We start from the raw sequence: 11405 nt of genomic DNA on the forward strand, positions 1-11405 counted from the left end.
AATGGAAGATTTCCTCCACCCCCTCCCCCAATGGAAGATTTCCTCCACCCCCTCCCCCAATGGAAGATTTCCTCCACCCCCCTCCCCCAATGGAAGATTTCCTCCACCCTCTCCCCCAATGGAAGAATTCCTCCACCCCCTCCCCCAATGGAGGATTTCCTCCACCCCCTCCCCCAATGGAAGATTTCCTCCACCCCCTCCCCCAATGGAAGATTTCCTCCACCCCCTCCCCCAATGGAAGATTTCCTCCACCCCCTCCCCCAATGGAAGATTTCCTCCACCCCCTCCCCCAATGGAAGATTTCCTCCACCCCCTCCCCCAATGGAAGAATTCCTCCACCCCCTCCCCCAATGGAAGATTTCCTCCACCCCCTCCCCCAATGGAAGAATTCCTCCACCCCCTCCCCCAATGGAAGATTTCCTCCACCCCCTCCCCCAATGGAAGATTTCCTCCACCCCCTCCCCCAATGGAGGATTTCCTCCACCCCCCTCCCCCAATGGAGGATTTCCTCCACCCCCTCCCCCAATGGAAGATTTCCTCCACCCCCTCCCCCAATGGAAGATTTCCTCCACCCCCGCTCTGTAGAATATTGGAAGTCTGAAAACCATTTTCTGCTCAAATGCAACAACTAAATGAAAACAAATAATAAAACAAAATTAATAATAAAAGTAAATTAAATACGAAATTTAAAAAAATCCTCACCCCAAAATGACCCCAAATATTAACCCCTAACCCTAATATTACCCTAACCCTAATATTACCCCTAACCCTAATATTACCCCTAACCCTAATATTACCCCTAACCCTAATATTACCCCTAACCCTAATATTACCCCTAACCCTAATATTAACCCCTAACCCTAATATTACCCCTAACCCTAATATTACCCCTAACCCTAATATTACCCCTAACCCTAATATTACCCCTAACCCTAATATTACCCCCTAACCCTAATATTACCCCCTAACCCTAATATTACCCCTAACCCTAATATTACCCCTAACCCTAATATTACCCCCTAACCCTAATATTACCCCCTAACCCTAATATTGACCCTTAACCCTAATATTAACCCCTAACCCCAATATTAACCCTTAACCCTAATATTGACCCCTAACCCTAATATTAACCCCTAACCCTAATATTACCCCCTAACCCTAATATTAACCCCTAACCCTAATATTACCCCTAACCCTAATATTACCCCTAACCCTAATATTACCCCTAACCCTAATATTACCCCTAACCCTAATATTACCCCTAACCCTAATATTACCCCCTAACCCTAATATTACCCCCTAACCCTAATATTGACCCTTAACCCTAATATTAACCCCTAACCCCAATATTAACCCCTAACCCCAATATTGACCCTTAACCCTAATATTAACCCCTAACCCTAATATTAACCCCTAACCCTAATATTAACCCCTAACCCCAATATTAACCCCTAACCCTAATATTACCCCTAACCCTAATATTACCCCTAACCCTAATATTAACCCCTAACCCTAATATTGACCCTAACCCTAATATTAACCCTAACCCTAATATTACCCCTAACCCTAATATTACCCCTAACCCTAATATTAACCCCTAACCCTAATATTACCCCTAACCCTAATATTAACCCCTAACCCTAATATTGACCCTTAACCCTAATATTGACCCCTAACCCCAATATTAACCCCTAACCCCAATATTACCCCTAACCCTAATATTACCCCCTAACCCTAATATTACCCCTAACCCTAATATTAACCCCTAACCCCAATATTAACCCCTAGCCCTAATATTACCCTTAACCCTAATATTAACCCCTAACCCTAATATTAACCCCTAACCCTAATATTACCCCTAACCCTAATATTACCCCTAACCCTAATATTACCCCTAACCCTAATATTACCCCTAACCCCAATATTACCCCCTAACCCCAATATTACCCCCTAACCCTAATATTGACCCCTAACCCTAATATTACCCCTAACCCTAATATTAACCCCTAACCCTAATATTAACCCCTAACCCTAATATTACCCCTAACCCCAATATTACCCCCTAACCCTAATATTACCCCTAACCCTAATATTAACCCCTAACCCTAATATTAACCCCTAACCCTAATATTACCCCTAACCCTAATATTACCCCCTAACCCTAATATTAACCCCTAACCCTAATATTACCCCTAACCCTAATATTAACCCCTAACCCTAATATTGACCCCTAACCCTAATATTAACCCTAACCCTAATATTAACCCTAACCCTAATATTGACCCCTAACCCTAATATTACCCCCTAACCCTAATATTGACCCCTAACCCTAATATTACCCCTAACCCTAATATTGACCCCTAACCCTAATATTGACCCCTAACCCTAATATTGACCCCTAACCCTAATATTACCCCTAACCCTAATATTGACCCCTAACCCCAATATTGACCCCTAACCCCAATATTAACCCCTAACCCTAATATTACCCCTAACCCTAATATTGACCCCTAACCCTAATATTGACCCCTAACCCTAACACTAATATTAACCCCTAATCCTAAAAAAACTAACCTTAATATTAAATCCTAACCCTTAAGTAACTGTGTAAACCTGAATATTAACCCCTAACACTGATATAAACCCCCCAATCTAACAAATAATAATAAATGATCGGGATTGGTGCCATTATCTTAATTTAGCCTCGTTCTCCTCTTCCTCGTTCTCCTCCTCGTTCTCCTCTTCCTCGTTCTCCTCTTCCTCGTTCTCCTCCTCGTTCTCCTCCTCCTCGTTCTCCTCTTCCTCGTTCTCCTCCTCGTTCTCCTCTTCCTCGTTCTCCTCTTCCTCGTTCTCCTCTTCCTCGTTCTCCTCTTCCTCGTTCTCCTCTTCCTCGTTCTCCTCTTCCTCGTTCTCCTCCTCGTTCTCCTCTTCCTCGTTCTCCTCCTCCTCGTTCTCCTCTTCCTCGTTCTCCTCTTCCTCGTTCTCCTCCTCCTCGTTCTCCTCCTCCTCGTTCTCCTCCTCCTCGTTCTCCTCCTCGTTCTCCTCTTCCTCGTTCTCCTCTTCCTCGTTCTCCTCTTCCTCGTTCTCCTCTTCCTCGTTCTCCTCTTCCTCGTTCTCCTCTTCCTCGTTCTCCTCTTCCTCGTTCTCCTCTTCCTCGTTCTCCTCTTCCTCGTTCTCCTCTTCCTCGTTCTCCTCTTCCTCGTTCTCCTCTTCCTCGTTCTCCTCTTCCTCGTTCTCCTCCTCCTCGTTCTCCTCCTCCTCGTTCTCCTCTTCCTCGTTCTCTTCCTCGTTCTCCTCTTCCTCGTTCTCTTCTTCCTCGTTCTCTTCCTCGTTCTCCTCTTCCTCGTTCTCCTCTTCCTCGTTCTCCTCTTCCTCGTTCTCCTCTTCCTCGTTCTCATTCTCCTCCTCCTCGTTCTCCTCTTCCTCGTTCTCCTCCTCGTTCTCCTCTTCCTCGTTCTCCTCCTCGTTCTCCTCTTCCTCGTTCTCCTCTTCCTCGTTCTCCTCTTCCTCGTTCTCCTCTTCCTCGTTCTCCTCCTCCTCCTCCTCGTTCTCCTCTTCCTCGTTCTCCTCTTCCTCGTTCTCCTCCTCGTTCTCCTCTTCCTCGTTCTCCTCTTCCTCGTTCTCCTCTTCCTCGTTCTCTTCCTCGTTCTCCTCTTCCTCGTTCTCCTCTTCCTCGTTCTCCTCCTCGTTCTCCTCTTCCTCGTTCTCCTCCTCGTTCTCCTCCTCCTCGTTCTCCTCTTAGTTCTCCTCCTCGTTCTCCTCCTCCTCCTCGTTCTCCTCTTCCTCGTTCTCCTCCTCGTTCTCCTCTTCCTCGTTCTCCTCCTCGTTCTCCTCCTCCTCGTTCTCCTCTTAGTTCTCCTCCTCGTTCTCCTCCTCGCTCCTCATAGCAGAACATCAGATAAATCTTTCCTCACTCCTGTGAATGATGAGGAAATCTGCCCAATATTAATAGAAGGGTCTCCTCCATCTCCCGCGCGTTGTCCGCCCTTCCCCCACACAGGAGGAGGATGGGGTGCTGGTCCTGGGAGGTACAGGAAGAGTTAATGGCGGCTCCATCACTCTCACTTCCTCTTATGACGCAGAATGGAGCTGAGTGAGGATTTTTCTCTCCATCAGTACGAATAGGAAGTGAGGTTTACATTCTGATAACAGGAAGTGAGGGTAATATTCTGATAACAGGAAGTGAGGATAATATTCTGATAACAGGAAGTGAGGATAATATTCTGATAACAGGAAGTGAGGATAATATTCTGATAACAGGAAGTGAGGTTTACATTCTGATAACAGGAAGTGAGGATAATATTCTGATTACAGGAAGTGAGGATAATATTCTGATTACAGGAAGTGAGGATAATATTCTGATAACAGGAAGTGAGGATTATATTCTGATAACAGGAAGTGAGGATTATATTCTGATAACAGGAAGTGAGGATAATATTCTGATTACAGGAAGTGAGGATAATATTCTGATTACAGGAAGTGAGGATAATATTCTGATAACAGGAAGTGAGGATAATATTCTGATAACAGGAAGTGAGGATAATATTCTGATAACAGGAAGTGAGGATTATATTCTGATAACAGGAAGTGAGGATTATATTCTGATAACAGGAAGTGAGGATAATCTGATAACAGGAAGTGAGGATAATATTCTGATAACAGGAAGTGAGGTTTATATTCTGATAACAGGAAGTGAGGATTATATTCTGATAACAGGAAGTGAGGTTTATATTCTGATAACAGGAAGTGAGGATTCTATTCTGATAACAGGAAGTGAGGATAATATTCTGATAACAGGAAGTGAGGTTTATATTCTGATAACAGGAAGTGAGGATAATATTCTGATAACAGGAAGTGAGGAGTATATTCTGATAACAGGAAGTGAGGATAATATTCTGATAACAGGAAGTGAGGATAATATTCTGATAACAGGAAGTGAGGATAATATTCTGATAACAGGAAGTGAGGATTATATTCTGATAACAGGAAGTGAGGTTTATATTCTGATAACAGGAAGTGAGGATAATATTCTGATAACAGGAAGTGAGGATAATTCTCTCCAATGGTGTAAACTGTAGAAGTGGATTAGAACTTGTTTTTTATTGCCTCCTGGGGTAATTTCCCCTCAGTTTTGGCCCAGCCTAACGCGTTGCGTCTCCTTGATTTCAGGAGAATAAAGTGCGAGAACTGGAAGAACAGCGGCGCCTGCAGTGGGAAAGGAAGCGCTTGCAGAAGAGGCACTCGATGGCCACTTGTGGTTCTCTGGAGGCTCACCGGGCCGTGGATGACCTTGAACTGACCTTGGAAAGGAACCTTCAGAACCTCCGCCGCACCCCCAGCGGACGCCTGTGCCGGATGCGCTCTTTGGGGTCGCACAATCCCTTCGCACCTCAAAGAGAGCGAATCCGAGGAAACGACGACCAGAAGAACGCCCAACAGATGAGGGAAACGTCTGAGCGCGTTCTACGCCAACAGATGAGGGAAACGTCTGAGCGCGTTCTACGCCAACAGATGAGGGAAACGTCTGAGCGAGTTCTACGCCAACAGATGGAATATAAAAGGACTCTGAGCCCCGATCCCAAGGCCAACTTTTATCCCGGATCTAAGATCCCCGAGAACTCGAATTTCCAGACCAAAGCGGATATAAAAGGTTCACCGTCTGAGGACAGAGCCGAGATTTCTCCGCCATCGCTTGAGATAGAAGAACTTGAACCTTGTGTAGGAACTCAACCTGTCCTTGGAGCGAACCATCCGAAGCCTCAACATGTGAGCCGCCTGGGAGATCCGGATTCACTTCCTGACAACTCCTCGCCGGCACGCTGCGTCACCAAGGCTGAAATATTGGAACCGTCTGGGTTGTCATGGCAACCATTGAATTATGAGGGACCGGACATTTTGGGACCGTCTTTGGAGACAGCCAAGCCCAGACAAACATTTGACGCGACTCCGAAGTGGAGAAAACCTTTGGATGGGGCAGAGATTAGCAGACAGTCACATCTTCCATGTGGCCACCAATCACAAACTCATCCCAACATCGAAACGCATAGCCAAGGGTCACACATGTCCGGATCAATAATCCCAGGGCAAGGACTGGTTACACCGTGTGAGACGATCCCAGAGATCACCAATGACGGGATTGAAGTCACAAAATATTCCATAGAAAGAAATGGTCAAGGAACTCGGAGAAACCAAACACAGCCTAAGATTCCTGGATTCCCACCCGGATTCGAGACCTTGAAGCCAATACTGACGCATTCCGATTCCCAGAATTTCATCCAATTCTCTATGAAATCTTCTTCTCCCGAGTCCGGCAAAAAATCAACAATGAAGTCCAACGCTCCGCAAGGAATAAGTATGTGGAATAATCCGAGAGATCGTCGGAATTCTCCGATCTCCAAAAACCAACCAGACAAGAAAGTCGCTGAACCCGAAACGCCGAATCCGTCTGATGGAGACTTCCTGGATTTAGAATCTTCGTCTCTTTCTACACCGGAAACTTCCCGGCTTTCAGAGCTTGAGATCGGACCTGAGATTCGTGAACGATCATTGAACCCGATCAGAACTAAGAATAATGACCTGGAGGCTTCTATAACTTCTGTGCCGTCTCCACCGTCTTCTATACCTTCTGTGCCGTCTCCACCGTCAGAGACATTACCGGGGCTGGTGTCCTCGAGGACCTCCAACCAGCACAATCCAGAACACGTTCAGCAGACATTACCGGGGCTGGTGCAGGAAGAACGGCAAAGATCTTCAGAGTCCTCGAGGACCTCCAACCAGCACAATCCAGAACACGTTCAGCAGACATTACCGGGGCTGGTGCAGGAAGAACGGCAAAGATCTTCAGAGTCCTCGAGGACCTCCAACCACAATCCAGAACACGTTCAGCAGACATTACCGGGGCTGGTGCAGGAAGAACGGCAAAGATCTTCAGAGTCCTCGAGGACCTCCAACCACAATCCAGAACACGTTCAGCAGACATTACCGGGGCTGGGGCAGGAAGAACGGCAAAGATCTTCAGAGTCCTCGAGGACCTCCAACCACAACCTAGAACACGTTCAGCAGACATTACCGGGGATGGGGCAGGAAGAACGGCAAAGATCTTCAGAGTCCTCGAGGACCTCCAACCACAATCCAGAACACGTTCAGCAGACATTACCGGGGATGGGGCAGGAAGAACGGCAAAGATCTTCAGAGTCCTCGAGGACCTCCAACCACAATCTAGAACACGTTCAGCAGACATTACCGGGGATGGTGCAGGAAGAACGGCAAAGATCTTCAGAGCCCTCGAGGACCTCCAACCACAATCCAGAACACGTTCAGCAGACATTACCGGGGCTGGGGCAGGAAAAACGGCAAAGATCTTCAGAGTCCCCAAGGACCTCCAACCACAACCTAGAACACGTTCAGCAGACATTACCGGGGATGGTGCAGGAAGAACGGCAAAGATCTTCAGAGTCCTCGAGGACCTCCAACCACAATCCAGAACACGTTCAGCAGACATTACCGGGGCTGGGGCAGGAAGAACGGCAAAGATCTTCAGAGTCCTCGAGGACCTCCAACCACAATCCAGAACACGTTCATCAGACATTACCGGGGATGGTGCAGGGAGAACGGCAAAGATCTTCAGAGTCCTCGAGGACCTCCAACCACAATCCAGAACACGTTCAGCAGCCAATTTTATCTACATTTCCAGATCAGTCTGAGACTTTACCCCATACATTGGTCCACCTTCTCCCCGAGACCCTCAGAGGAGACCGTTCTCCTTCACAGTCTACACTTCAACTTCCCAAACAATATACCGTTAAATCATTTAAACAAACTCTAGTCAAATCTTCTCCAAAGAACTCCAGACATTCGGTATCTTCAACGTCCGGCCCATCATTGGTCCAACCAAGATCTGACACCTGCAATCCAACTCCACCTAAAGCTGAGCTCTCCCGAACTTCCCAGCCCAAACCCGGATGTTATATGTCCCGTATAAAACAAGTGGCCCATTTGGCCATCAAGCTGCCAGCCAAAGATATGAATGGCCAGGTGGCACCCCCGCCACACAATGTTGTAGAACCCACAAATGACGCATCACGGGCGCTGCAATCACAGGACATGGACTACAATTACTATCCGAAGGGCTTCAAGGACGCGCCCGTGCAGCGGGAGGCTCTGAATCCTTGCTCCAAGTGGAAGAGAGAGCTAAGAAAGGCCTCGGAAAGTGCCGAATCAAAGGTAGAAAGCGGCAATGTAGAACTCAATAAGGACAGTCCTGAGCAGAAGACTGCAGATCATCCCAAAACCTCATCACTGGGAAGAACCGGCAGCGGCACCTCGAAGAAGACCAGAAACGACCTCGGAATCAGGAGAGTCTTCACAAACAAAGACGTGGGGTCAATCCATTCCATAGTCACCAAACACCCGGCAAACACAGAGACCAGGGACAGCAAAATACCACAAAAAGTAAGTGCCGGGCCAGCGAAACCCCCCGCTACAAAACCGGTGGGGGGCAACAAAGAGAAAAGAGAGAGCGGGTATACAAATCACAGCGACTCCTCAAGATCGGAACGCAAAAACAGCCTCACGCTGGCGTCCAGACCTCCTGCTGCCTCCTCGGAAAGCCCAGGCCACGGCGCAGACCACGGCAAGGATCCGGCCTGGCCATCGAAGAAAACAAACTCCGTGGCCCGAGTGGCCGTACACGTTATCAAACACTACGAGGTCAACTCCACCCTTACCCGGGGCGCCAGAGGCCCGTATCTCACAACCCATCCAGTATGGAGGTGAGAATGAGAAGAAGGGAGGCAAGAAGGGATCTCCGGTGACACCGCCGTGGAAGGAGTGTGGCCGGTTGTAGAGCTCCGGGGCCACGGAGAGAGGGAACCACCCTACGTAAATAATGAGCCAAGCTCCAGAAAGGGTCGTTATGATGGACTTCATGTAACAGCTGTATTCTACCGGTGCGAGGGCTGTATACTACCGGTGCGAGGGCTGTATACTACCGGTGCGAGGGCTGTATACTACCGGTGCGAGGGCTGCGTACTATCGGTGCGAGGGCTGTATACTACCGGTGCGAGGGCTGTATTCTATCGGTGCGAGGGCTGTATTCTATCGGTGCGAGGGCTGTATACTATCGGTGCGAGGGCTGTATACTACCGGTGCGAGGGCTGTATTCTATCGGTGCGAGGGCTGTATTCTATTGGCGTGAGGGCTGTATACTATCGGGCTGTATACTATCGGGCTGTATACTATCGTTACGAGGGCTGTATACTATCGGTGCGAGGGCTGTATACTATCGGTGCGAGGGCTGCGTACTATCGGCGTGAGGGCTGCATACTATCGGCGCGAGGGCTGCATACTATCGGCGCGAGGGCTGCATACTATCGGCGCGAGGGCTGTATACTATCGGTGCGAGGGCTGTATACTACCGGTGCGAGGGCTGTATACTATGAGGGCTGTATTCTATCGGTGCGAGGGCTGTATACTATGAGGGCTGTATACTATCGGTGCGAGGGCTGTATACTATCGGTGCGAGGGCTGTATTCTACCGGTGCGAGGGCTGTATACTATCGGTGCGAGGGCTGTATACTATCGGTGCGAGGGCTGCATACTATCGGTGCGAGGGCTGTGTACTATCGGTGCGAGGGCTGTATTCTACCGGTGCGAGGGCTGTATACTATGAGGGCTGTATTCTACCGGTGCGAGGGCTGTATACTATCGGTGCGAGGGCTGCATACTACCGGTGCGAGGGCTGTATACTATCGGCGCGAGGGCTGTATACTATCTGCGCGAGGGCTGTATACTATCTGCGCGAGGGCTGTATTCTATCGGCGCGAGGGCTGTATACTATCGGCGCGAGGGCTGTATACTATCGGCGCGAGGGCTGTATACTATCGGTGCGAGGGCTGTATACTATCGGTGCGAGGGCTGTATACTATCGGTGCGAGGGCTGTATACTATCGGTGCGAGGGCTGTATTCTACCGGTGCGAGGGCTGTATACTATCGGTGCGAGGGCTGCATACTACCGGTGCGAGGGCTGTATACTATCGGCGCGAGGGCTGTATACTATCTGCGCGAGGGCTGTATACTATCTGCGCGAGGGCTGTATTCTATCGGCGCGAGGGCTGTATACTATCGGCGCGAGGGCTGTATACTATCGGCGCGAGGGCTGTATACTATCGGTGCGAGGGCTGTATACTATCGGTGCGAGGGCTGTATACTATCGGTGCGAGGGCTGTATACTATCGGTGCGAGGGCTGTATACTATCGGTGCGAGGGCTGTATTCTATCGGCGCGAGGGCTGTATACTATGAGGGCTGTATACTACCGGCGTGAGGGCTGTATCCTATCGGTGCGAGGGCTGTATCCTATCGGTGCGAGGGCTGCGTCCTATCGGTGCGAGGGCTGCGTCCTATCGGTGCGAGGGCTGCATTCTATCGGTGCGAGGGCTGCATTCTATCGGTGCGAGGGCTGCATTCTATCGGTGCGAGGGCTGCATTCTATCGGTGCGAGGGTTGTATACTATCGGTGCGAGGGCTGTATTCTATCGGTGCGAGGGCTGTATACTACCGGTGCGAGGGCTGTATTCTATCGGCGCGAGGGCTGTATACTACCGGTGCGAGGGCTGTATTCTATCGGTGCGAGGGCTGTATTCTATCGGTGCGAGGGCTGTATTCTATCGGTGCGAGGGCTGCGTACTATCGGTGCGAGGGCTGTATACTATCGGTGCGAGGGCTGTATACTATCGGTGCGAGGGCTGTATACTACCGGCGCGAGGGCTGTATACTATCGGCGCGAGGGCTGTATACTATCGGTGCGAGGGCTGTATACTATCGGCGCGAGGGCTGCATACTATCGGCGCGAGGGCTGCATACTATCGGCGCGAGGGCTGCATACTATCGGCGCGAGGGCTGCATACTATCGGCGCGAGGGCTGCATACTATCGGCGCGAGGGCTGCATACTATCGGCGCGAGGGCTGCATACTATCGGTGCGAGGGCTGCATACTATCGGTGCGAGGGCTGCATACTATCGGCGCGAGGGCTGTATACTATGAGGGCTGCATACTATCGGCGCGAGGGCTGCATACTATCGGTGCGAGGGCTGCATACTATCGGTGCGAGGGCTGCATACTATCGGCGCGAGGGCTGTATACTATCGGTGCGAGGGCTGTATACTATCGGTGCGAGGGCTGTATACTATCGGTGCGAGGGCTGTATACTATCGGTGCGAGGGCTGTATACTATCGGTGTGAAGAATATAAGAGGAAGAGATACAAAGTCTGGATTGAATCCCCCGCCCCCACCGGCTCGGTACCAATGATTGGCTCCCAGGTACTTTCCGATCGTCGCTCCACATGGACTCTGAATTGTATTTATTGACGATCGTTGTGCAACGTATTTATTCTTCTCAATGGA

General features: G+C 49.6%; 2 protein-coding genes across 2 annotated transcripts; one reads left to right on the plus strand and one right to left on the minus strand.

Annotated features, from left to right (window-relative positions):
* Positions 1–2688: 2688 nt before the first annotated feature.
* LOC120921931 (cilia- and flagella-associated protein 251-like) lies at positions 2689–3471 on the minus strand (the record flags this gene model as incomplete). Its single annotated transcript, XM_040334440.1, has 1 exon — positions 2689–3471. A coding segment is annotated over one exon (783 nt), but the record flags the coding sequence as incomplete, so codon positions are not given.
* Positions 3472–4007: 536 nt separating this feature from the next.
* LOC120921932 (serine/arginine repetitive matrix protein 2-like) lies at positions 4008–10434 on the plus strand. Its single transcript, XM_040334442.1, has 2 exons — positions 4008–4028; positions 5170–10434. Exons 1-2 carry the CDS (start codon positions 4008–4010, stop codon positions 8773–8775), a joined length of 3627 nt encoding a protein of 1208 aa, XP_040190376.1. The 3' UTR covers positions 8776–10434.
* Positions 10435–11405: the final 971 nt, after the last annotated feature.

This window comes from Rana temporaria, assembly GCF_905171775.1.
Source record: "Rana temporaria chromosome 9 unlocalized genomic scaffold, aRanTem1.1 chr9e, whole genome shotgun sequence".
Lineage (NCBI taxonomy): Eukaryota > Metazoa > Chordata > Amphibia > Anura > Ranidae > Rana > Rana temporaria.